Source organism: Diorhabda carinulata, chromosome 1 (genome assembly GCF_026250575.1).
Source record: "Diorhabda carinulata isolate Delta chromosome 1, icDioCari1.1, whole genome shotgun sequence".
NCBI lineage: Eukaryota > Metazoa > Arthropoda > Insecta > Coleoptera > Chrysomelidae > Diorhabda > Diorhabda carinulata.
In genome coordinates this window covers 10,260,796-10,287,853 of record NC_079460.1, presented here as the reverse complement: position 1 = coordinate 10,287,853, position 27,058 = coordinate 10,260,796, and the positions used below count along the sequence as shown (strand labels likewise).

Here is a 27,058-nt window from a genome sequence, read left to right as displayed (position 1 = left end):
CTCAATTTAGGAAATTGATTAAAACAAAATTTGCAACATCTAATATATTTGTTTTGAATAAAACTTTTAATATCGAAACGTTAACTATTGGTTCGTTTTTTTATGTATACGAACTTCAAAGTTTTTTTTACGAATTCCTGGAAAAGCTTCTCTCTTTGTCACTGATATTTACATATATTTTTTATGTCTAGCAATAACTTCAATATTATTTTAAATCTAAAATACATCGATTCATAATACCACCTTATATGTGTATAACTGAAAAATTTAGATTTGAAAATGGATATGAAACGCAGTAAAACATTATATTTAAGATCATTTTTTTGTAACAACTGTACAATGAGCAACAAATGATGAATTGGCATTGTTGAAGTTGAATGGAAGTAATAATCATTAACTGCAAGTGCATTTTTCAATAGTGTAATATACTATTCTAACAGTTAAATAAAACAACCAAAGAATATTCATTGTTTATATTAAACAAACAGCTTCATTAAAAATTAATTTAGCCAATTAAAAAAAATAAATAGAATAACGCTCCTGATCACACTCTAAGGCACAAAATTCAGTACATATCAACATTATAGTTGATAAAAATAATGAAAATGTAATAAATAGGTTCTTATTTTTTCTTTGCTGCTTTCTTTGGTGCACTAGCACTCTTGCGAGGAGGAGGCGTTGGCCCTGATGCCGCTTCTTGTGCAGGAGGTGTGTTTGGTACACTACCTTCTACTTGCAGTCCTCCTTTGGAAAAAGGAGGAGATGAAGCAGGATCTGTCGATTGTGGAGTTGGACATCCAGGAGTTGTTGGAGGGGTGGGCTCCGTCACTTTGGATGCTGGTGGTTTAGTAGTTTCTTTCTGCCTCGCTTGATTGGAAACTTCTTTTGTTTCAGGTGTTTGTTTTCCTTTAGAAACCTTCTTGGGTACAGATTCTTCTGATTTTTTAGATTCTCCTTTTGGGGCTTCTGCCGTTTCAACCTTTTGAGTTCCCTTTGGCACGGCCTTAACATTTTCTGTAGGTACAGATTTTGAAGTTTTCACAGAAGCATCCATAGTTGTGCTTGGTACTGCAACTTTTGTTACCTCGACGGATGCATCTTTATCAGGTTTTGTAGGTGTAGATTTAGGTGTTTCTACAGGTACAGACTCGAGAATTTCTGAAGTAGCTTTGGAAGTTTCAACAGGTACAGTCGAGACCGATTCTATTGGTGCCGTTTCTGACATTTCCGATGGCTTAGCTATGAGGGACTCTGGTGAAGAAGGTTTGGGTTTTGGTGCATCTTTGATAGTTTCTGTAGGCGAAACTTTGGGAGGATCCTTAGGTGGAGATTTCGGAGTTTCCACGGGCGCAGCTGTTAGTGTATCTGCAGATATTTCTGCTGGTGAGGTTTTCAGTATTTCGGCAGGAGCAGTTTTTACTGAAGTGATTTCAGTAGATACGTTAACTTTTATTTCTTCAGATGTAGTTTTGGGGTTATCAGTTGGCGTAGCTTCGGGGTTACCAGCTGGTGTAGCTTTGAGGCTTTCAACTGGTGTATCTTTGGATGTGTCAGCTGGTGTAGTTTTGGGACTCTCAGCTGGTATAGCTTTGAAACTGTCAGCTGGTGTAACTTTGAAGCTATCAGCTGGTGTAGATTTGGATTCGTCAGTGGGTATAGCTTTTGAAACTTCTTGATTAATTGGATCAACAGACTCAGTTATTTCAGGTTCGACAGATATAACTTCGGAAGCTTTGGCTTGAACATCTTTGGGAACTTCCATAGATGTGACTTTAGAAGCTTCTTCTGGTATTACTTCTTGAGCTATAGGTGATTCTGGACTTTGTGGTTGAGTTTCTATAAGAGAGGATAGTGTAGTTTCTGACGCTATGGGTATTTTCTTATCGGATAAATTATCAACTGGTTTTGAAATTGTTTCTGTAGTTGCTGGTGGAGGTGTAGATTTCAAGGGTTCAGGTAACTGTTTACCCATTTCTTGTTGTTCAGGAGAAGGCTCTGCGATGTCGGAGGTTTGTAATAGTTTTGCATCATTTTGTACCTGAGCGACTTGGAAAGTTGCAGTAGGACTATCTACTGCAGCTTGGGCAGTTGTCGTAGGGCTATCTACTTTTGGAATAATGGTATCAGAAATGTTAGAAATAGGAAGGGAAACTTCAGGAACGGATTGAGGCTCCAAGGTAGCGGCAGATTTGTTTTCTTGTACAGTTCTGTCACTTAGTAATTCTGCGGTAGCTTCTAATTTATTCTCTTCTTTAGATTCAATTCGGGATGCAGGTACAGCTACTGAAAACTCCGTTTTATCTGGTTCTAGCAATGGTGCTGTTTTTGCTGAAAAATTGTCGTATCACATGTTGAATTGTTTAATTTTGTTAGTATTTCATGAAACCAAATAAATGACTAAGCTTGTTATTTGCTGATTTTTGACAATATTATATTAATAAGCAATTGATAGTGTAATTGTTATAACAATAATAGTTCTAATAGTGTGCTTTCTAAATTTGTCAAAAATAATACATTATTAAATTTTGGGGGGTTTGTTAATGCAAAAAATTCTAAAAATACATTCTTTATTTGAACAACAGTAAATCTAGATGATAACGTTTAGTAAAAACACAGACTATGGACCTATTACAAGTACGAAATGTATGTATGTATGGAATGGAAACATTAATCAAGCAAAACTGTAGCAGTTAAGCAATAGGTCCGTGGTTATCTTCATTTTTGGCTGCGTGCTGTTTGTTCACCTTTATCAGGAGAAGCTTCTTTGTATATTGTCGATTCCTTAAGTTTTTCGGGCGAAGCTTCTTTTTGTGTTGGCTGATCAATAAGTTTTTCTTCAATTGGTGTTGGAGTGGATTCTAAATTTCCCAAAAATTCAAATTAGTTTCAATTAATATCCCCAAATGAATCATAGCAAAGCCTAGGAGCATCAGCAAGCAAGAAATTGCCAATAGTGTAATATAGCGAAGTCTAAAATAGGTTATAGAAAGCACAGTTTGACAGAAGGAAGAAGCTTAGTGTCTGGTAAGATTGAAACAATACTCATTAAATATATTATTCAAATTGTACAAAATAAATCGAAAATTAACATTAGCATATTTAATAAAAAATAAAAATGGAGATAATCTGCATGCAAAATTTCTCTTCATTCAGAAAGAAAGTGGTTGCTAGCTAAGAAGTTACAAATAGGTACTACACCAAACCTGGTTCAGGAGCCAAAGACAATGTTTCACAGATCTTGCTCCATATATTGTCAAATGAATCTCTTCCTAAGTAATCAATATTGCCTACTTCCCAGCCCTGTCTCCTTAAATGGTCATCTAAGGCTTGTTGTTCAGGTGTTCTTGGTTTGCCCAATGTTAAATTGGCGAAAGCACCTGCTAGCCCAGCCTGAAAAATTATTATATTGAGAATGTTTCCAAAAATATAATCAAAAAAAATTTTATATAATTTTTTGTTAGGTAGTGCCACTTAAAAGTGAAGAAAAGGAATCACCGTTTGGTATATTTTAGCTGACTCAGATTGCGATTACCAATAGAAATTTAAGCTCAATCATCCGAGATGTTCAGACAACTCAAAACCACAAGAAGAATTAGAGACTTATGATTAATGAACACATATTTACATTCTTTATAATTACAGTTATTTGGTTAATCAAAGGTTTATAATTTGGAGCAGTACCATTAAACAGATATACTTCTATCTAGTGGATGAAAAAGCCTGTAGAACTTTTATTTCACTCTTTTTTTTTAAGCGTCATGTTTCTCAATTGCACTTAAAGAGACCACTATTATGATGCTTGTTATATCAAACAATATGTTGAGGCAATTTAGATAAAGCCGAAAACGCCATGTCCTGTTTAGCCTAAATTCTCACCATTTTTGTTTATATCGACATGACCTCTGATTCTGTGATTGAGTTTGCAGAATAAAAATTTTAGCAATAAGCCATAGGATTTCTTCTTTAATATGTCTAATAATCCAAAGAACATATTTATTTTATATAGGTATTACTAACAAGAAAGTAAAAATGAATCTAGCTTTGGTATCCATTCTAAATGAGAATAAAAAGAAATATAGGATAAATCAAGTACTGGAGAATTCTATAAATTACAATTTCCACTTCCCTACCTTATAAGTACCACCACAGTATAATGATAATAGTATTTATGTAGAAAAAATACGCTTAGACACTATTTAAAAAAGTTTTGAGATATAAGTTTTTTTCTTACTTTTATATTGTTTTTGGCGTTTTAAATTACTTTTATATCGAGCACACTTTCAATACACGTTAAACTTGAGGTTTAGTGTGATACTTACTTGTTCTTGACTACTATCCTCATTAGAATCTGATTGCAATGTTATTTCGTTGGACACTGTAGTAGTTGCCACACACTCATCTGGTAGTCTAGGATCATCTGGAGGTGTATTACAAGAGGAACAATCTTGATTCGGAGTTTCAGGAGGTCGGTGATGGATAATAGGAATTTGCGGTTGACTATATGTAGGGGCTGAAGGATGATGAATGTGAACATGATGGTCAGCTTTAGAAAATGTATTTGTATTGTGAGATTCAATTAGATTTTGTTGTTTATTGTGAGGAACCTGTCTCACAACAACCTGATGTTCTAAATGACGACTAGATCTTTGATAAGGTTCACTATGGTAAATATTAGAATGAAGTTCTTTATCAAAGTGATGATGATTGTCTGAAACCTTGTGTTGATGGTGATTTTGAGTTTCAGAGTACCTTTGCTCAAAATATTGATGATTATTATGATTTTTAGATGGCCTATGTTCAGAATGTTGAAAATGGTTATGATGTTCAATGGGAGGGTGTTCATTGCGACTTTCTGGTGCCCTATACTCTACATTAGTATCACTATGGGCTGGTCTATATTCGAAATAATGACTTTCTGGTTCTCTTTGTTCAACATGTGCGTGAGCAACATATGAAGTATTATTTTGATCTTTTTCGGATGAGTGATGGTATTGTTCATAATGGGGTTGTAATGATTGTGAGTGCTCAATTATACTGGAATTTTCATGATCAGTACTATCTGGGGGTTTATTTCCTGACTGTCTAGAGTCATATTCCTCCCAAGGATCCCATACATTTTGGTAGTCTTCCGCATTTTCGGGAATATGATAGTTAGGATTATGTTCATATTCATGATAATAGGATGTGTGAGAAATACTTTGAGAGGTGTAGGACTGACTACCATGCACAGTGTCTGTATGGCTGGTCTGAACAAACATGCATGCAAAAGAAAAGAAAAGGTTCAGTATGAGCAAGATGTTATTTTTAATTACCTAAACAAAATTCATTTTGATAAGGTAATGCACTGTGAACAAATAAAAAAGAAAAAGCAAAACAAAATACCAATTAAACTCAAAATACAAATAGCTTAGCTGTGCTGCATCATGCAACAGTGTTTTTTGATCAATTGCCAACAACTTGTGATTTATTCATGTAGTGCAGTACTTTTCACACAAGCTTTTCAATAATTTCAAAATGAAGTGCAGTAACTGTTTATTCAATTCAAGCAAAATTTTGTGCTAAGAATAAATATGTGTGCATATAGTAATTTATCATATAATGAACTATACAACACACGCAACAAGCATTTCTATAAAGATAATGTAACATTCAACTCCTTCAAATATTTTCAATTAAACCCATTATCAGTATAAACCTTGTAACACATGCTAAGGAACGTATAATGTGTTAAATAGAATCATATTTATAAGATGATAATTACAAAAGAATTATCATTACTTATATATATATATATATATATATATATATATATATATATATACAACTGGTCACTATTGTATTTTTCTAGTATTAAAATATTTTCAAAGGAAAAAATAAAAGTATATTTTTAATATGTCACCAAGAAACAATTGAATAACAGAATACATTTAAATTAGTAGAGTGAAATAAGAGAGGCCAGAGGTCATATTACAAAAAATTTGTAAACGTTTTATGCTCATAAATCAAATTTATGCTCAAAGAAACCATAGAAAGTTTTAGGCTATCAAAAACATCTAAAATTATTCAACTGGTATATTATTAATAAAATATAATATATTTTGTTTCCAATAAAACAAAGTTAGTGGTTAAATATGAAGGTGTCATAAATTACATTACCTTAAGAAGTATACATGTGTGCATTGTCCATTCAATACAGCTAAATAATGTATGAGTTAGGTTTATAAATAGTTCACTTATAAATAAAGAAGAAATTGTTACTACAATAAATGAGTGTTTAGAATACTATGAATGATAGATACACTTTATGTACAGAATTACAAGTAAAAACTCACCTTAGATTCATCATAGGAATCTTTAGTAGGCTTGTAATAATTTGAAAAGTCTCTGTTAACAATTTTAAATAGTATTTTTATACACAGGTAATAAAGAGTTAGCGAATTTTGTGAAAATAAATAATATAATTACCATGTCTGGAGAAAGAGCTGGATGAATGAGATTGCAGAAAATGTTCCACCAATGTTGGAGGATCTGTTCTAAATGTTGTAGGCCTTCAGATGGATGCACTTTTCTAGTTTCTGTATTAAAATATTGTAGCCATGGTTTTGATGACCCAATGAAATGAAGAATTTTGGCGCTTTTACCAAATCTTTAAAAAAATATTAAAATTTTATGGGATCCCCTCACTCTCCATCAAGACTATATCGTTATAAAATTCGCTAAGTTCTTTCGCTGGGGAATCATTAGAAGATAACCCACGTGCGAAGTTATAAGGCAGTGACTACTCCAGAAAAAATTCAAATAGTGAAAGAAATTGTTTTAAGTGACCTATATATATATATATATATATATATATATATATATATATATATATATATATATATATATATATATATATATATATATATATATATATATAATATAAGTATATGGAAAGAATATGAAATGCTTCAGGAGTATTTTTATTTCATAAATTAAAGATAATCTTATAATCGATAAATTGAATAAATATACTAATGAAAACAATAACAATACTATATATTGCATTAATTATAGATAGGATGTAGAATCGAATTTATTTAGTAGTTTGTAATCATCTAAGATTAGATAACGTTTATCCTGAGAAGTATTATCGCACTACCTTGACATTTATCCAATTTGAGATGTAAAAATAGCCCGGATGTGTTTATTCAATTTTTATGGCAAAAAAAATATTTGTATTATAGCGACATTAAGTTTCAGTACGTAATTTTCACGATTTAGCATAGACATGCCAAGGATTATTTTTATTGGTTTCCATACGTTTAAGGGAGGTAAGTGGGTTTGAGTTTAAAATACACTATTAGTGAGTGAGTGAAAGCTAAAATGTGGGTTTCGCTTTGGCAGTACTCCAAGGAAGCCCAAACCAACAAGCAAGCTGACTAGTTGAAAACAAAACACTTATTTTCACGCAATGAATAATATCAAACAAAACATATTCCTAAATCACTTTAATAAAAATAAAAATTCCAAAAAGAAAAAAAATCACTTCTGCCAAGTCGTCTTTTAGTTTTTTTTTTAATTTTCGCTTTCTATATTTTTTAAGAACGTCGTTTTTTTCATCCGTTGTAAGTATCCCCACCTTTGTAATTGTTTTTTCTCTATGTAGTCTAATGTAAGTTGTATATTTAGGTCCTTTCTTATTTTATCTTTTTTTACCATTCCTTCATTCTTCTTAAATATTACATCTCTGTCGCCTGAATTTTACTTTTTTGTTGTTCTGTCAATACCAAAGATTCACATCCAAATGTTAGAATTGGTCTATTTATTGTAATATGGTTTATTGATTTTTGCAATTATGTTATTTATATTTGCATCTTGTGACTCGTTTTCGTCTATTGTTCCTAGGTATTGGTAATGTTTAATATGTTTCTGTATCGATTCTTACATTTGTCTTGGTCTCTTCTTTCTCAATAACCTTACTTTTTGTCTTTCTTTTGTTTCTTTTCATGCCCATGTCTATTACTGCTTTGTTCCGCACCTCAATGTTTTCTTCGATTTTTGCTTTTAGTACACCATCGTCTGCAAATTTTCCCTTCACTGATGTTGATTATTTGTCACGTATCACACATTCCGAGAAAAACATTCACCATGGCAATTGTTATGTTTGTATATTTTCTGGGGAGTAGAGCCCTCAAATGTTAACCAGTAATAAAGCTCTAGCATAAATGTTGGCGTATCGATCGGTACAATTATAATTTTATTTCAGATCATACTAATATTCACTGCTCAATAAAAATATGTAGTTACCTCTAGTTTTGACAAGTAAAAATTGGTTATAACGGTTTCGTGAAAACGAATTTTCCCTAGTTTAAACTATATTTCCCAAATATATTGATTTTACTCACTGTTTAAATGCTGGAAGATATGAGTAGCATGATGTAGATGCCATGTTGTATATAAATGGCAAATGTTTGCTAATATCTTTATGAGCCCAGTCAGAAAAGTATAGATTGAGTAGTCCTTGATCTCCCCCTGAAAAGTAAAATATTTAGTGGAACTATTATTGCAGGATTATTTCAAATCAACGATTAGATAAAAATAAACAAAATATGTTATTTATATTTAATTTTCTTGATACTCAAAGTAACCAATGCTTTCAATTCCTACGATAACAATAGTCTATTATTAAATTCATTTTTATTTCGCTATAGTCTACAACCTTTTCCAACGATGCTTATTATACCACGAAAACCTGTGTTTTTGAAACATTAACACGAGGCATATTTTCAATACGTTAAGAAATGGAAGGAAATATATTGATTGTTTTCAAAATTTGATAATAAAAATTGATAAAATTTGTTTTTGTTTGTTTTCTCAAAAAATGTGGCAGTGAACATAGTATAATATTGATTTAGCAAGATTGAAACTATTAATAGCTTGTAGATGAAATTAAAAATATATATAAACAACTGTTAACTATTTATAAACATAACTAATAAATCTATTTATTTCTTAAAAAATTATATTTACAATTTGAAATTTGATGTTTTGAAGGATATTACAACTGATTTGTTACCTTGGAAATTATCCAGAAAATAGTATTAAATTATTTTTAACGATCAACAACACTTTATCTACTCTACGTGCATTTTCACCATTGAAAATTTTTGGCAAATATATGAAACCTAGGAAATGATTCAAATACTTAATTAAAAAAAAATGAAATATTTTGTCTCTTTACAAATCAAAAATTCATATACTGTAATGGTTTTAAAAAAATTAAATAATATTATTATAATCGTAATATTTGATATCATTAGTTGAAAAGACATGTTGTTGATTAAAGGGAACGACCAGCTCAACAATTGAGAAATTGAGAATATTAGTGTACAAATTTTTGAAAATTAAAATAAAAAAATAATAAAAGTAAAAAAAGTCTCGCGTGATAAAAAATATAAATAATACAAACCAAACTAAAAACAAACAAGTTGAAGATAAAGAAATAAAGAGGAATAGTAAATCTTGGTTGGAAATGTAAAGAAGATCAAATAAATGCACCAGACAAATTATAAGGTGAATAGCAATATCAAATTGAAAGTTTAACATAATTTAAATATAGTTGCCAATAATTATTTCTTGTTGCAAATGACAAATATTAAAATCAATGAATAAAAATTATCAATTAAATATATAAAACTTGATAGTGAATACTTTCAGATGACTGATATAATCAATTGTGAATCTTATGTGTAAAAAAGTTGGAAACAAATAAATGGGCATAGAAAAACGGAAGAAATATTTAATTATCTAAATCAGAAAATATTCGACACATATCGCACTCCTATTTCAATAGTGCCATATCCCAAAAATAATTTAAAATTGACATTTTCCGTCCAATGTAAACTTTAAGATGATGTTTACAGGATTTAGTAGTGCCATATCACTAGTACTAACAAATTTCGCGTGAGGAATCAATTGTCACTATTACAATGAGTTACTCGCAACTGAATGCACCGTAAGCCACTAAGTCATCACATTTCGTCTAGAGATGCACACAAATCTCATATTGCATGCAGAAAATTCGTGATTTAGGGTTTGAATTACTAGAGCACCCCCATTATTCACCAGATTTGGCTCCGTCCGAATATCAACTCTTTCCCCAACTGAAAAAAAGTTTAAAATATCTTGAATTTTCTTCCAATGAGGAAGTCATAAAAGCTGTAGAGGTCTGGTTTGCAGAGCAAGAAGAAACATTTTTTTAAAGGTCTAGAGACGTTGCAGGTTCGCTGTAATAAATGTATCCAATTAAGAGGAGAATATGTTGATTAATAAAATATTTTGACATTGAAATTTTGTTTGGTTCTATAGTATCTAGGCTAAGAATTTTTCAATATATCCTCGTAGATATAATTATGTGTTACTGCAAAATTTCAGTTGTTCGCCATATTAATATTCATCTACTTAATTTACACTGAGTCAAACTAGTGAGGTCTGAGATAGCAGTATTGGTTTTAGGGCAATGATATTTCTTCCAGATTTTTGGATCTACTGCCGGTAGATCTGAGACTGGGCAGCAGATGTAATTAATGCGTTTATTGATGAAATGCACGTTTTTGCATCCAACTTATAGAAAAAAGTGTATATAAAGAATTTGACCAATAATACTTTAATTTATTCATTTTAATACCTACCATCGAAACTTCCTTTTTCAAGAGCAAAATTTATTAATTTTTCGTATGTTTCCTCGGATGGTCGATAAACAAAAACACCAGAGTTGAAACAGTCTGGCCAACCAATATCTGGAGCTGCTGACAATTCTTCTCTTTCGAATAGTTCATCACAGTTTTCTAATACCTGCAATTAAAGTATTAAAAGATTTTAATGTATAATTAAGTTTAAAAAATTTCGGGCTATATTTTTCAAATTAGTTTCAATCCTCATATAATAACCCAAAAATAACGGTTTTGATATGTTGTTTAGAAAAGTAGGAAATTGGTTAAAAATTATATTATTAGATTAGATACTGTATTATTAAGTTCGAATAGTCCACTACATAGATATCTACATATATACAGGCGAAGCGTATGAAGAAGGGCCGCTCGTTCAATTTTACAATGATCATTATTAGCATATTTTTGCTCTAGTCGCAGTCTATTATAAATTATTTTTGTAACACAGTATATTATTATTGTAAATGTTCGAAATAGCCGTAAATCCTGTTCCGGCACGAATTGTGGCCTCTCTAAGATATTTGCGGTCAACACGAAACTGCGATAAATTTCAGGATACGAATATAAGTGAAAAAATGGATATTAAAACAGGAGTTCCACAAGGAACTATTTTAGAACCTGAGTTTTTCATAATACATAAAAATAACAATATAAATAACCTGACATGTATAAGATATAATAAAAAATTATTAATTATGTAGATTTTATTTAATGTGTGTTTTAAAAACTTCTCTTAAATACAAACCGAATTGAACTTTATAAACTTATTGATTAAGAGGCAGAACGCGAAGAGGAAAGAATATTTCACGATATTAATTTTTTTATTTTTATTTATGTATTATAACGCACGTCCCCACATTGCTCGGACTGGTTCAAATCACGTTTTCTTCGGCCTGGTCGTAGTCCAGATTTAAATCCCATTTGGTTTAGAATGAGGAGGGAAGATGTTTACGGAAATATGTGTCTGCCCCCCGACATATTGATACTTGAATGGTAACATTTTTCATAAGATCTAGTCCATACCCGCTACTAAAGCCTTTAATTTTGAGTTTCGATAATATTTAAGCACCTCAATAATTTTTTTAAGGAATCACAAAACTAATAATTGCAAATTATAGACTGGTCATAATTTTATGCTCGAAAGTATATTTATCTGGTAGGCAGAATTTTAGAAATTTCGCTACTTTCTAATATAAGTTTGACAACCAGCTCCACTCTATTTTTATATTAATATATCAACTTGTTTGTTATAATGGTATTCCGTTAGACACCAATATAACATGTTTCATTAAATTTTGACCTATTGAATAAAAGTTCATTCAATGAAGTGTTATCTAAATGACTTCTACGGCTGATAATGTAATACGGTTTTGTGTCTCGATGTATACTTTATAACCTCACAGCATTCTTTGAATAAATGTAATGTCACAACATTTTAAATTTTTGAAATTCATGTGTATGTATAACTGTCTAAAATTTACATGTGTGCTTACTAAATGTCAGTGTTGGGTTCGACGATTCTATTTATAAATGCTAGAAATATAATTAGTATGCTCCTAACCAAACTAAATTCACCCCTTTGATACCGCACGGTAGATAATCAGAAGGCACTTAAACATACCAACGTGTCTGCATCCAAAAATACACATTTCTCAAACTGAGTCAAACGCCAACAATGTAGTTTTGTGAACGTGATTCCTAGCTCGGGTCTTTTCAACAGCCGTAGATTTGCTTCATCTTTCGAATCCAAAATATTAACTTCTTTAACTACGTTGAAGATTTCTCCCAATTTTGACCTAAAAAATCAAATTAAATAACAGTAGATTTTTCATGATGAAAATAATTTGATAATTTTATATAGCACATTACATATTAATTGATATTAAAACTGATTTTTCTTAACATCAGTACTTGAATAAAAACACAGAACAGGTAACTGTTTTGAGGTGTATTTTTGGTTATAAAAAATCGAAAAATCAATATTTTCATTTATTATTTTGTTAATTTCTTCGGCGCAAATGACACCTTAGTTTAAAAACTAAAACTTTTTTGGTCGATAGAACAAATCATATTATTTATTAATTTTCTTATTACTTTTATTAACATGAAACAAATTTTTATACACTAATAAACTTATTATGAAATTCACGCAACGTTACAAAAAAAGCATGAAGACCTAACCTAAAAAAATTTAATAATAATAATTAATAAAAAAATAATTATTTTCTTTCAAATTGTTCGTTTTTCTATGCACATTTCGAAAAAATGAAACATTCTTCGAAAAAAGTTTTTCAAGACAAATCATGGAATTGGTGTTTGGATTTTATTATTTATTGGCAAAGAAATTGTTAAATATTAGTTTTCAAACTCAGACTTTATCTTCATCTAAAATACGTCGAAAAAATTAACAAAATGAAAAAGTTATTGAGAGTACAATTTTTTCACTTTTTTATGACCAAAAATAGGGTAGACTACACTACAAAATAATACAAACCATATTTTTAAGTCTGTAATTTCCCGCTAGGCATCGTAATATAACTGGGTTTTTCATCAAATCTACTTTAATTATGTAGGATGAAGTCACGGGTCAAGTGTACTTATGTTGATATAAAAAAACTTTCCAATGGCTTAATTGATTTTCGCCAAATTATATCTAATTCAAAGCAAATTCAAAGTTAAATTTCTGAACAATTGTTTTTCGTAATATTAAGTTCAATTCAAAGCGCTTCAAAGGTTAGGTTGTTATAATATTAATTTTTTTTTCAACAGGAAACTATATTACATTCAAAGTATATTAACAATAAATTTTATTAAAAAAATCGGTAGTGAAGCAAATGTTAACTGACGGAGAAAGGTATGTCATGATAGTATCACCGATTTCAATATTTAGTTAACAGCCTGTGTATGATATTGTAAATAATCTGGGAAGCTTGGCGTTAAGGTAAATCATGTTGAATATTACTTAATAAATCAGTATGGTTTTTAGAAAATAAATTGTCAAAAAAAAAATAAATAGCAAAATGCTAATCGATCTGTTACCTCTAAATGCCGTTATTTTTTAATTAATATATTATTTGTGAAAATTTTTTTACTGTTCCTTTGATTCAATTTGTCAAGAGAGAATGTGCGAATACTGAACACACTGTTTAGACTTCCACTACACTAACGCTCACTATCTGACTTACGTTTCAATAACAATGTTATCGTCTTCAAAGACTGAATGTAAACTCTTTTTTCCGCAACATCACGTTCGAGTTTCTCTAGAAATTGCAAGCGAACCTATTTTCAATACCTCAGTTTCGTGATTTTTTTCAAGATATTTTTTCTAAGTAATTTCTGGAACCGTTGGTAGTGTTAATACTTTACACATGATTTATGCAATCACTAGACATATTTTGATAACTAAGTTATCATCTTCAGAGAATCTTGATATCAAAACGCGCGTCAGACAATTAAATTGTGAGTATTGGTAAATAGTGTGTTCAGTATGATATTTCATATCTATATTTTTATAGTTCTATTTTATACAGTTGTATAATAAATTTCAATAACTATTATTATGCAATAAACAGCGATTTACCCACACACACACACTCACACGAATTTTACAATAAATTTCAATTCAAATAACCTATTTTTTTAAACACTATTTATAATAATTGATCATATAAATAACCATATAAAACGAATTAATAATTTTTAAAGTCCATAAAACAAAAACTGGAAATATTCAGTCAACTGATGGATTTACCCACTGATATACCAGTATAGAAAGGATTTGATCGTACGGCTATGACCCGTTGAAGAGAATGCGATGTGGATCACTTTATTGCGAACATTCAGATCATGTTTTTCCGTTAAGTCTTATAGCCTGTAATAATATTCATTGAATAAATCTTTTGTTACTTGGAATAGCCGAAAAATCCTCATAAATAATCATAAATTCATCTGTTATTTTTACACGCATTTCATTAACATTTAAATTTATTTGCTGGTAAACTATGGTCCTTGTTTAGTGTTTACAAATCATTTGCGCAATACCAGAAATGAAGCAAAAAATTACTAAAAAGTGATTATTGGAAGGTTAATTTGTTTGTTATTCTACATGAAATGTACGACGTTGAGAATGTTACATTTGCCAACTTTCAAAGTGCGGGAAGCTAGTTTGAAATATGGAAATAAAGTCCAACCAAATTATTGTCATTGTGATTTATGTAACTCCATTACCAAGCATATTGCAGGAATGTTTCATAAAATAGTTATTTTAGTAGCAGTAAAATATTAATAGGATGTAGTTGAAAAGGCGACTAATTCAATATTAGTGATGGTAGTGAATGTAGAATTTATTGACAAACGACAAAAAGTCGATTCACTGCAAGAAATGCCAACAACCTTTTGCCGTCCATGGATAGAATACTCTACCTAAATTTTATTTTACATTTTTCTTTTTCTTTTTACAAATGAATGAGAAAATTTTATTGGTGAAAGTTGAAAAAACAACACTATATATCCCAATTAGGCTAAACAACAATTAACATATGATTTGTATCCAGTAACCAATCAAAAACAATTTGATTAGTTTTTTTTTCTGTTTGCTGCTCTATTTATGTAGAACACTAGCTTCAACGGTAAACTTTGTGGAAACGTTACTTCTGAAAGCTCTTACTCATTTTAATTACATATTTGAATTTGAAGAGAACGGTGAACGCATTCGGCAACGGCGAGCAGAATGTATATGAACCAACAATTACTTCTTTCCTGGACAGCTATTCACCTATAAATTGTGAATTTCAGGAATTGTGCTTCATTTTCAATGTTGATGAGCACTTACTTATTTTTCTTGATGAAATATCAAGATTTTAATGGATACGCTCTAACCACTATAATACATGCGGAGTTTACATTACGCTCCTTAGTCTTGACATTTTTTTAACATAAATTTAGATTGATTTCTAGCTATATAAAAGAAAGACCGGAGTGTAATGTCGGTTTTTTAAAATAAATTCAAACGAATAAGTTGTCGCAAAGTTTTTATTTCTAATGATTAATGTAAGCACCTTCGTTATCAAGAACTTTTGCTACCTAGTTTGCAAAATTTCTATGTCAGACCGATAAGAATGAAATAAAAATCCGAGGATGCGATATCGGGCGAGTGTGGTGGATGAGACAGTTACCATCCATTCCAATTTATTAATGTCGGTTCGAATTGCGCAGTACGGTCTTCCATTACAGCGTATTAGAATAAAGCCTTCTCTTTCGACAACCTCTGGATACATTTCGATTAAAGAATAATTAATCAGATCCAATTGTTCACACTAATACTATATATACAGATTTTAGCAATTCAAAAATCTGCATGTAGTCCACTAAACACACATAAACGGTTCTGTATGGTGCCATTGAAGCAAACTAGTTGCATGTGAGGGATCGGTTGGATTTGTCCTCTTTGGTAAATGTTTTTGATCACATTACTACCAATGCGAGAATCGAAAGCAAACAATGCCGTATATGCTCTTCAGATATTTGATCGACGAGTTCCCCAAACTTAAACTTAAACTTAACACATCTTAAAATGTCTTTGATACGACTTCGAGTACAAAATTTTTATTTGTCAAATATATTTACAATCTGTTTCTAAATGTAACAATAAGTAAATCGTAGGAAATACAGAAAAATGACTTGTGGAGTAGAACCTTGTGGTTTGAAAAATGTATGAAAAATAAGTTTAAAAAATAGGTATATCAAAATTGGTGAAGTTACTTGAAAGATAACAGTTAACATAGAGGGATTACGTAAGTAACGCACTTAGTTAGCACTTAAATTAAATATGCTAAAATATATTAGTAAAAGTAGAGGACATTTCTTAACTAAAACTTCTAATTCATATACTAAAATGGTATTAGAGAGTACACAATCTATACAGCAGGTATTTAATTAATAAATTTCTTTAAATAAATACAAATATGGCGTTATTTAGACCATGAACGAATAAAGACAATGAAATTGCACTGTGTAAAGTATGAATTTAATAATAAAGATTTAGATATCCGAGCACGGCAAGGATATCCGAATGTTTAAAAAAGGAAAATATTCAGCAATCTGATAATGCAATCATAATAAGAATTGCTGTATTAACTAAAGTATATGAATTTTTCACTTATCGAGTAGTCACGAAAGGGGTTGCTGTTGATCATTTACAGAACCAAGAAACATGTAAAGAAAAACTGAGAAATCAGTTGAAAAAAGCTACTCAAGATTTTATATGTAGGACATTTTATAGTTTATATAAGGAGAACAGGGTTGCGGCATTAGAAGTAATACAGCAAAAAGGTAGCAGATTCTCCAGAATACAGTTATACCAGTTTCGGTTGGGTTGACATTTGACAATAGTAAAAATTTCTGTTCGAATGGTTCATGTTCTAAAGGGACACATATTATAATAGTACACGCTGGAAGCCAAGACGGTTTCGTGCCTAATGCTTCATTAATATCTGCTAAAAAATTTAAAACTGTACAGCTGATTATCATGAAGTTATTACAGCAGAATTATTTGGAGAGTGGTTTATTGAACGCATCCTACCACTTGTGGCAACTCCTGAAGATACCAAATAGTAGTAGTAATAAAGCTCAAATTTTAGCATTTATGCCTGAAAAAAATATTCCTATTTCTGTTAGCGATCGTAAAAAAAGCCTAACAAACAAAGAATTGCTTACATAAAGGTCTAAAGGTAGAGAAAATTTATTATATTGACAAGCTGTGCAAAAAACATGGTCATACTCTTCTCAGACTACCTCCTTACTATTGCATATTTAACTCTATAGAGTTAATATTGGTAAACGTAAAATCAGAATAACGAAAATGTAATCGGAACTGAGTAAAGAGGTTGTAGAGCTTTTGAATAAAGTTCTAGCAGCAGACTACCAAGAGCTTTGGAAAAACTGTTTTGAACATGTTATCAAAGAAGAAAATGAGTATGTGGTATCTTTACACTCATCTTTACAATCCATTATAATTTAATCAAATGATGACTCTAGTTCTGACCATTCTGACTACCATGATTATTTATAAAGATACTTTGGAATTGATTTTTTTTCTTTACAGACAGGTACATTTTACTCGTCTATCTACATTTTATAATTTAATATTCAGTTGTAACAAATTGAAAAAGTATAATAATGATTGTTTTCTAAGTTCCAAATAGGACAACAATTAAGGGCATTTGTCCAATTTATAATGATTCAATTGCCTTCGTTAATAAACTTTCGCGCATAAGATATTCATATATATTTAAAAGTATTTATATAAATAATAATAAATTTATAAAATGAGGTATCTACGCCTATGGTAGATTAAACAAAATGGTCGGCAAGGATTTTTATAATCTGCAATTGATATTGTAAGAACTATACATATAGGTGAAAATATGAACGTTGAAAATATAATTGGTTTTTTAAAGGACATCGACTTGTATTATTGTAAATGTTTATACTCTGTGTCTTCTGTCGCCATTGATGCTAGTGGTTGAAGCGATAAAAAACTGATGCAATTCCTAATTTTTCAGACGTTTTAAGTAATGTTAAATATCTACCGTATTCTTACCGCATGGAATTGGTTACGCCTGGTGTAATGAGTACTGCTAGTTGTTGTTGTGTAGCGACTTGCTTCAATGAATGGGCCAAGACAAGGGCCCCTAATGAATACGAATCATTAGTTGCCAATGTCACCCACGCATAACCTGGAACAATAAAATCAAAATATTGTATTCTAAGCATTTATATGTGTATCATAAATTTCGGAAAAGCATTTATCATTTATGATAAAAAACACACTGGAAGATCTGTGGGATATGGGATTTAAATAAATGGAGAAATACTGAATGATATGGTAATATATACTTAGTGTTGAAGGTTTTCAAGTCGTGTTTGGTGGTACTTGCACGGTGGAAAAAGACATTGGTAATGACCACAAATACGGATAGATGTTGGTTTGTTGGATTCTGTACATAGTGGAGGTGTATACCCCGAATCAACAAGAATTGGAAGTTACTTAGGACTATTGTACATAGGAAGTTATATTATTTGATATTGAAGCAAATTATTAATGGAAAAATAATTTTTGTTTTAAAAATATTGTGTCGGAATGCAAAATATGGAACTCTTAGACATGGCAGAATAGCGTGAAACATGGTGATCATTAAAATCAGGACGGACAAAATACATGAGGAGAAATGAGAAGGCGTGATTCTGACATTATGAATTATCTGTAAACGTGTTTTTTTTTCAGAAAAAGTTGAGTTAAAACGTACACTTGTATGGATATTTTGGAAAATTTCATGCATAAATGGAGGGAAAAGGAGAATTTTGCTAAAAATCGTCTTATTTTTCAAGGGTAGCAACAGAAAAATGTCAGTACATCTCTGTAATAGTTCACTAGAATCAACTTTTGAATGACATATATCATATGCAATTAACAAATTTTATAACAGGATGTAAGGAGTTGTAATAAATTCTATTTGAAAGTGTTGAAAGTGAAATTAGAATTCTCTGACTGATTCACAACTCATTAAGAATAAGTTATATACCATCAGTTCTTTGAATGTCAAAGTGAACAAAATTCATGTCAGGTTCTTTCCTATTGAAAAAATGATTATTATAATGTGAATTTAATTTTAAAAATCCCAGCATATATCTTATAAAACTTACTGTAGGACAATAGTGAACCCTATCCTATCCCTTGTCTATTCTAAAAGCACGTTGATACATTTCTCATTGAGTATCAAGTAAACAATGAAAAAATGAAAGAATATTAAAATTCGGAATGAAAACAAATACAGCACTAAAATCAAAATTGTTTTGTATAATGAAAAGTACTGAAACAAAATTATAATTAAAGCTGCTTAATATCTAGATTGGTATTTTTTGTATCACTTTGAAATGACAAAATAACAAAAAAATTAACCAAATATGAAAACTTATAACAAAGTATATTCAAGAATGGTCTCGAAAAATCTCTAAACTAAATAAAAACATCATACCTATTCAGAATTGAGCACATTTATTTATTTAACAGTAATAAATGTTGCAGCTCAAACTGTAGATCAATAATCGCAACAAGAAAGTTTACATTTTTAAAATGCTGTTGTAGGTGTTCTTGTGAACATACGTCTTCATTTTATTCTATGTAAGTAGGATGTACGTGAATGGTGAAGGAAGTTTTGCTCGCAGGGAAATTAACGATCCTTGCCCATCCATCGAACTATTTACAGCTCTGATTTTTTTAGAATGAAACCATTTTCAGTTGCTGAACTACTGGAGGATGACTCTCAAATTCTTCCAGAAGGCGTATACATAACCAAACTTCGAACGTGAGGCGAAAATAAGGACCCTACATGAATCATTCATCAAGGACGAACAAACCAATAAAGGACTATAGAAAGTTAGGGCCTTTGGGAATGTGTTTTGCTAGAATTTGATGATATTTTACACAAATTATACTCCGGTTTACGTTCTCCATATCATATTTTGATAACTTGTTTACATCGGCGAAATTGATGTATGAACTTTAATTAGGGAGAACAGAACTATGCAAAGTAAATTAGTTGATTCAAAAATAATGAAAAAAGGGTTGGGGCAGACAATTTTCATTTTAGATTTCACAGTATTTCCTAAAGAAATATTTATGTAAATTCATGAACCTAAAAAAGCTTTCTGTGTAATGTACCACTTCGAAAGAATCCCACTGAATAATTTGTCGATAGACAAGAAGAAGATGCACCCTGTGTGAGAATAAAACCACTTAAACGTTGTTACCCAGTTCCATTGCACGTTTAATGTTTTGAATTTCATTAATTGTGTTTGCAATAACGTTCATAGGCTAAAATTTCTTTAGATCATACATATAACCTAACCATTTTAAAACATTTTCATAGTTCTGGGCATTAATTGGTAAATAAGTAATATCAACAGATAATCAATAACAAGAATTTATTTCCGAGTGTAATAATAAATATGTATGGACGTTACTCGTTGTATAAGCTTTATTTATATAAGTGTTGAATACTTCCGAAACACATCTTCCTCCCTTCAAGAGTAATACATCATTGAAATTGTCTTTGCTTGACATGATGCCTTTTAACCATTCTATACGTAAAAATAATAAAAGTTCTTATACAAAACTTAGTTCTCAAATTATTATGTTCTATTGAAGAAAATTGTAATTTATATGGTTGTGAACTAATTTCAGAGGTCAGTAAAGGCGACAAATGATGAATAGCCTACAAGCGGCAAAGTTGTAAATCCGCCTTAAGCTATAAAAGTTATGAAGCCGTTTTTTAAAACAATTTGCATGTTTACACATCTAGTGGAAACAAACGAAATCTTCTTCTCTACAACAATCAATTTTAATTATGTATTATTTTCTCTAGCATCACACTGCCCGTAAAAAAATGTCAAAAGAAAAAGTTGCACTTACTGGTCAAAATATAAAACTGATTAAGATTTGCATTCGTCTTGTGTAATTAATCTACGTATTTTTTAAAATATAATTGATAAATCAAATGATCCTATTATTATTTATGTTGTTGGGTGAATTACATTCTATAATGTATTTTGACAATTTCTTTTCGCACATGTAGGAGGATTCAGAATAGTTTATGTGTAATAGCCAACTTCAAACTAAAAATACAGACAAAACACGCAGTTGCCAAAAATAAATTTTGTTTCAATGGTTTTAATTTGAGTAATATGTGACGTTAAATTCTAATAATTATCAAAGATATTACATTTTTATCGTTCAACATGCCATGCAGCCAGAAACTTTTATGCTAATCATAACGAGGTCATTCTCATTATTAATATTCGAAAATTTCAAACTTTCTTACAGTCTATTCCAAAAGTAACTAAAACAATATGAAAAGTAGTGTATAATTTCAAAACAAAAATAATAATTAATTTTTTTGACAAATATTATTATGACATTTTAGAATATAAATAATTGTTTTCGATAACTTTCAAGTGCATGAGTAAGTGGACGATACAGTCATCTAATTTTATGATTACCTATTTCTGAACTAAAAAACATTGTCTCATATATGAGGTTTGACCAAAACATTGGGTGAAAGAATATATAGTAATAATTAGTTACACCAAATCTATTAAAACTAGTATGATGCATATCCACATGTAACGGCAGTGGCAAGTTTGAGCCCGTTCCCAGTTGTAGCCGCTTAGTGAGGTCGTAGTGTCTGTCGTTAAACATGATCTTGAATAACGTTACAAGTTGAAAAGTTTTTTGAAGAAAACCATTAAATCAGCTAGCCCTAAAAAGTCCTGTGAATCAAAGCTTAACAACGTTTTCGACTGTGAGACATAATGTAATCGGAGTTGGTTCCAAGGAACAGCTGTGATTCCTAACTTCGAAACGATGTGCGAAGAAGAAAAAGACTTTCTTCTTTATCCTGGCAACGCGTTGTGACATAGGCCGCTTTCGAATCAAGTTGTTGATGGCTAAGAGTCATTATTTTTCTCTACATCTGCCTTTTTGATTTTGAATTTACTATTAGATAATAAATGTCAACAAGAAAAGGAAATCGAATTAAGAATTTCCAGAAGTAACAGCTGGCTGCCTTAGAAAATATCAACATCGAAAAAGATCTCCAGATCTCCGAAAGTTCGAATTTATAAGACAATGTTAAGATCCACCCTGACATACGCCTGTGAAACTAGGATAATGACGAATAAAACTAAACAGAAAATGGAAATCTGGAAGAGAAAAATATTAAGAATTTTTGGAGGAAAGCAGACAGAGTTAGGATTAAAGAGAGGATCAAACCATGAAATAAAATTTTCAATGAGTCAACAATCAGGGCGTTCATAAAGACAAGAAGGTTACATTGGATAGATAACTTATAACGAATGAATGAAAACACGACTCTTAAAACGAGTTGCATGGAAGATAGGGCAAAAGGAAAAGAGGTAGACCAAGAAAACGGTGGAGGGAATTAGTGGAATAAGACTTTAGAGAGAGAAATATTCAGGAACTGGAGACAAAAAGCAAGGAATCCAAAGAAATTACTAGGCAATGGACTTGAATGGTCTGCATATAAGCAAAACTGGCGAATCAAAAGCAACTTGTGGTCTCTTAGCAAATGTTCTGGTACCCCAAACGGTTATTTTAATGAGCTATCTATCAATTGGCGCTACGGTCCTTGAAGAACTGTCCATCTTATGCGTGGTCGTTCTGGTAGTCTACGGCTTTCCGGCTTTTGAGAGTATGCAAATTTGACTCCTCGACCCTCCGGCGTCCGTTCGACATGACCAAGCCATCTTAGTCTTGCACTTTTGATTTCTGCTACTAGGCTGGGCTATTCATACAGGGCGTAAATCTCAGCATTAGTACAGATGCACCAACGACAACGGGACCAGGATATTTCACTGACACCGTCAATTTTAATAATTTAGGAACTTTTCTGGCACTTTCTTTTATTTGAACAAAAACTTGTTGCTGACAACTATATAAAGAAAATATTATTTAAAAAATGCATTGAATATTCTTTTTTCTTGAATGTTCAAAAAGATTATGTTCCAATAATATACTGTACATAATTCTAAAATTGTTTAGTCATCATAATATTTCTTTCTAAAAAATGTCAGCAACACGGTCCTCGATTTCCTCTTAAAGAAAGAATTAGGACGATTAATATGGTATGCCCAAATCCTCAACACATTGACACATTTTGTTTACACCACTACCGGATTTGAGTATTATGCCTGCTCCAGACTCTCGCGAGGTGCTTCAAGCTTCAAACGAAAGTGCCTTATTAGCTTTTCAAAAGACATCGGCATTTGGTAGTTTTGTCGCAACGGTCCCTGACCGCCACAATCCAAATAAGAAGGATCGTCATTGCATGCAGAAGATTTCGATAGATAGAATAAATAATCGAATTGAATAAACGATAACGATACAAATTTGGATACATAGATAGATGGAGGTTTGACGTAAAGTTAATTTTCAGATGTTACAGATTACAACACTTTCGCCACCCTGATTATATTATTAGTTTCCGCTATGCTTCTGATGTCATAATTTGATACAAATTTGACTATTAGTTTTAATACATATATAAAGAATGATTAAAACATTAAAACCTAATACTCGTATCACTAATTATAGAAGTACGGTGTCAATGAAAGATAATTTTGTCTATTTAAGACTAGTACTTGTATGGGAGTAGAGTTGAGATTTTTCTTCAGAGTATTTCTGAAGCAGTTGATGGAAACTATAACTAGTAATATTCGTAACCTAAATGAAAACCTATATTGGCCAAATCATCGGGTACTTATTTTATAATTCACTTTGTGTTAGCGTTAAAATTGCTCAAAAAAATTAATTACTAATTCCATAATAATTTTAAATTATGTAGTCATTTGTCACCCGCACAACTTCAGACGAGTTATCATTTTATTATTCATTGAAGAATAAATATACTGAAGCAATCTATTTATAAACTGTACATGCTTTTATACCAGTATAATTTTACACCAATTGACTAAGAATTACAATACCTACTTTTGCCTCTACTACCTACTTATATACAGTTAGATCAATATATATATATATATATATATATATATATATATATATATATATAATTATTAATTATTTACTTTCACTTGAGTAATAAATAAAAAGATATGTAAATTTTCTTATCACTATAGGTACTATAAAATAAAAATCGATCCTAAACTCACAAAAACTAAATTCTTATGATTATTGGGTGGCTATAAAAGTTTGCGTTTCAAATGGTCCAAATTCTTGTGTATATGGCCGATAAGAGTAAATGGGTACTTTAAACAATTTCAACTATAATTACAAGGCAATAAAAAGAGCTATACCTATAAATGAAATGCAATATAATTTGTTATTTTTTTTTCATTTTTGATACTGATGTACCTGAACAAAAAATTCCAAATAAACAAGTTTTTAATTATTTTTTAATAATGTTAAGTTAAAATAATTTTTTCATTTAAACTTTTTTGTTTATAAACATGTTAAAGTTAAAGACTAACGTCATTAAAATAAATAATTTCACCAATTCAAATTTTTTTGAAATACCATTTATAATAAAATTCTGATGTTATGTTTAAATTAGGTTGTTGAGACATTTTTCTCAATATCAAGTGTAAAAAGCCGGTTATTATTAAACTATTCAAATAGTTAGCGTAAACGGGATTTAGTAATTTCACTACATTCCTAGTGACATTAACCTTGTCAATGTTAATTAAATGAGGTCAACTTATTCATATAATACTGATAAAATGATAAATGAAAATGAGGAGCTCACCTCCCATAGCAATACTTGGTTCGAAAATTCACTGTACACTTAACGTAGCTAAATAGAAGTCTTCTCTGTCTAAATAAAGAACCGCAATTGAAATTCAGAAAATCAAAACAAGTGCACGATTCGATTATAGAAGCGAAGGTGCACGAAGATATTTCAGTATTGTATTTACAGAACGTCAGGACGCACATATACATAGAACCCATACATTAACACAAGCTAAATTCGAACTTCACATAGATGTATATACGTCTGATTCTGCGCTGCTTTGTCACAATATACATCGACACAAAACGAGAAGGCGAACGCAACCGCTACCAGGAAAATATACCTTGTAGCAGTGATAAATACGATCTATCGACGATGCACCTCCTGTAATCTTCTTTGGTATTACATTGTTTTCAGGACTGTTCAGCCCTTAACGGTGCTCTCTCAGATACAAGAATTTCAATTTTGTTCTCTTTTTGACTTGAGGCATCTTAACGTGTGATTCGTTAAAACGATGGCTAGAGAGTAGAGAAAAAGTACCAAAATAGATTGTTACTATTTTTAGGATCGTTAACCCTAAAATTAAAATTTTATTAAGTATAGATTCATTCCCAAAAGGATCGTTTCGCTAATTCAAATAATTAGCTAATTATAGGTTATCACTTAAGGAGGTAAAATGTATGAAAATAGGTACTTTTGAAAAAGCACAAAAATACTGAAATATTAAAATTAGTAAAAACTGAATTTGTAGTAAGACGATAAGTAAACAGGCATGTGCGTCATATGTTAAATGATTAATAAATAAATAATAGCGAGAGCCTTATTGAAAAAATAGTATCACTGTATAAAATAATTGTTCCTTTTATAAAAAATGACCGATGGTGTAATTGTTTCCGATTAAAAATTTATAAAACAATATAGAGTAAACACGAGAATATTTGATTGAGGTTTTTTATTTATAGTTTTTGTGATTTTAATCAAAGGTACGCAACAATAATGGAAATGTGGAAGAGTGTAAAGAGACCTTTTTGTTATAAATGGGAAATCTATAGGGGTTGCGATGCGAAAACTTATGATTTTCAAGTGTAAGGTTAAAAATGAACCAAATAGGGATGAAAACAAACATTTTTAATTGCTTCCTTCGGATAGTTTATAACAGCGTTTATAATCCTGACCAAAATACGATATCCTTATCGTCGCTCAATTAATACAACAGCTGTTGAAATAGAAAAAATGTCACTCTCTCATTATATCTCAGTTAATTTACGAATCACTCTATTCTGCAATTATGAAGTTAATAAACATTTGGATTATCACAGATATAATACAGAAAAGCTCGTTAATCTGGAATGTCTATGCTATGGAATATAATGGAGAAAAATACGATACACATCCTCAGCAACTGTGAAGCTGTTATGGGCATACAGAGGAAAATCCTGAGTAGTTAAACTAGTGCAACAGCCAGGTTTTCAAGCCAGTGACGGTTAGATGTTTCTTCTATTCTGGAAGGCTTTCATGGACTAGAGCGAGGGTGTCACACAGGACAACAAAGAGATTACCAAGGAATTTGGAATTGATAAGGACTCCCCATTCTCAATAGTAGTAGTTTTACCATTAAACAAACAGACGTGGATATCATTTAGCAAATAGCTCTATTTTCTGTTAACTTCGTTATAAATGATTAACAGATTTTAACAATATTCATTATCATAACCTGATTTCGGAAACGTACAATTTCTGATACTATGATTTTTTTTTACATATTACTGCAGATAATACGATTAATTTGTTAAAATACGGTATTTCTAATTAGCCTCTAACAATATATGGCTCTCCATAGCCTTTACGGTATTAAGACGAAATTGGGTCAATAATTAACTGAAAAATTTTCAAATATTTCTTTATTGAGAAATTAAAATGTGTAATTTTCAAAGAAATATAAAATACTGTGTCGCAAGACGCAAACATGACAATAATTTTTTTTCTCCTCAACAAAATAATGAAGAGATTCCATACTTGGAA

The 27,058-nt window shown here is 30.7% G+C and overlaps 1 protein-coding gene across 4 annotated transcripts; it reads right to left on the bottom strand.

Annotated features, from left to right (window-relative positions):
- Positions 1-458: 458 nt before the first annotated feature.
- On the bottom strand, positions 459-25,558 carry LOC130893766 (proteoglycan 4-like). Of its 4 annotated transcripts, XM_057800117.1 has the most exons (10): positions 25,052-25,321; positions 18,310-18,445; positions 12,331-12,505; positions 10,671-10,833; positions 8,385-8,511; positions 6,466-6,646; positions 4,320-5,246; positions 3,204-3,390; positions 2,745-2,858; positions 459-2,328 (listed from the first exon to the last, which is right to left on the bottom strand). In XM_057800117.1, exons 1-10 carry the CDS (start codon positions 25,056-25,058, stop codon positions 623-625), a joined length of 3,723 nt encoding a protein of 1,240 aa, XP_057656100.1. In that variant the 5' UTR covers positions 25,059-25,321; the 3' UTR covers positions 459-622. The 4 variants fall into 4 exon arrangements, with proteins under 4 accessions (XP_057656100.1, XP_057656118.1, XP_057656110.1 ...); XM_057800135.1 differs by lacking the exon at positions 4,320-5,246 and having other exon boundaries at positions 25,052-25,558; XM_057800127.1 differs by lacking the exon at positions 2,745-2,858.
- Positions 25,559-27,058: the final 1,500 nt, after the last annotated feature.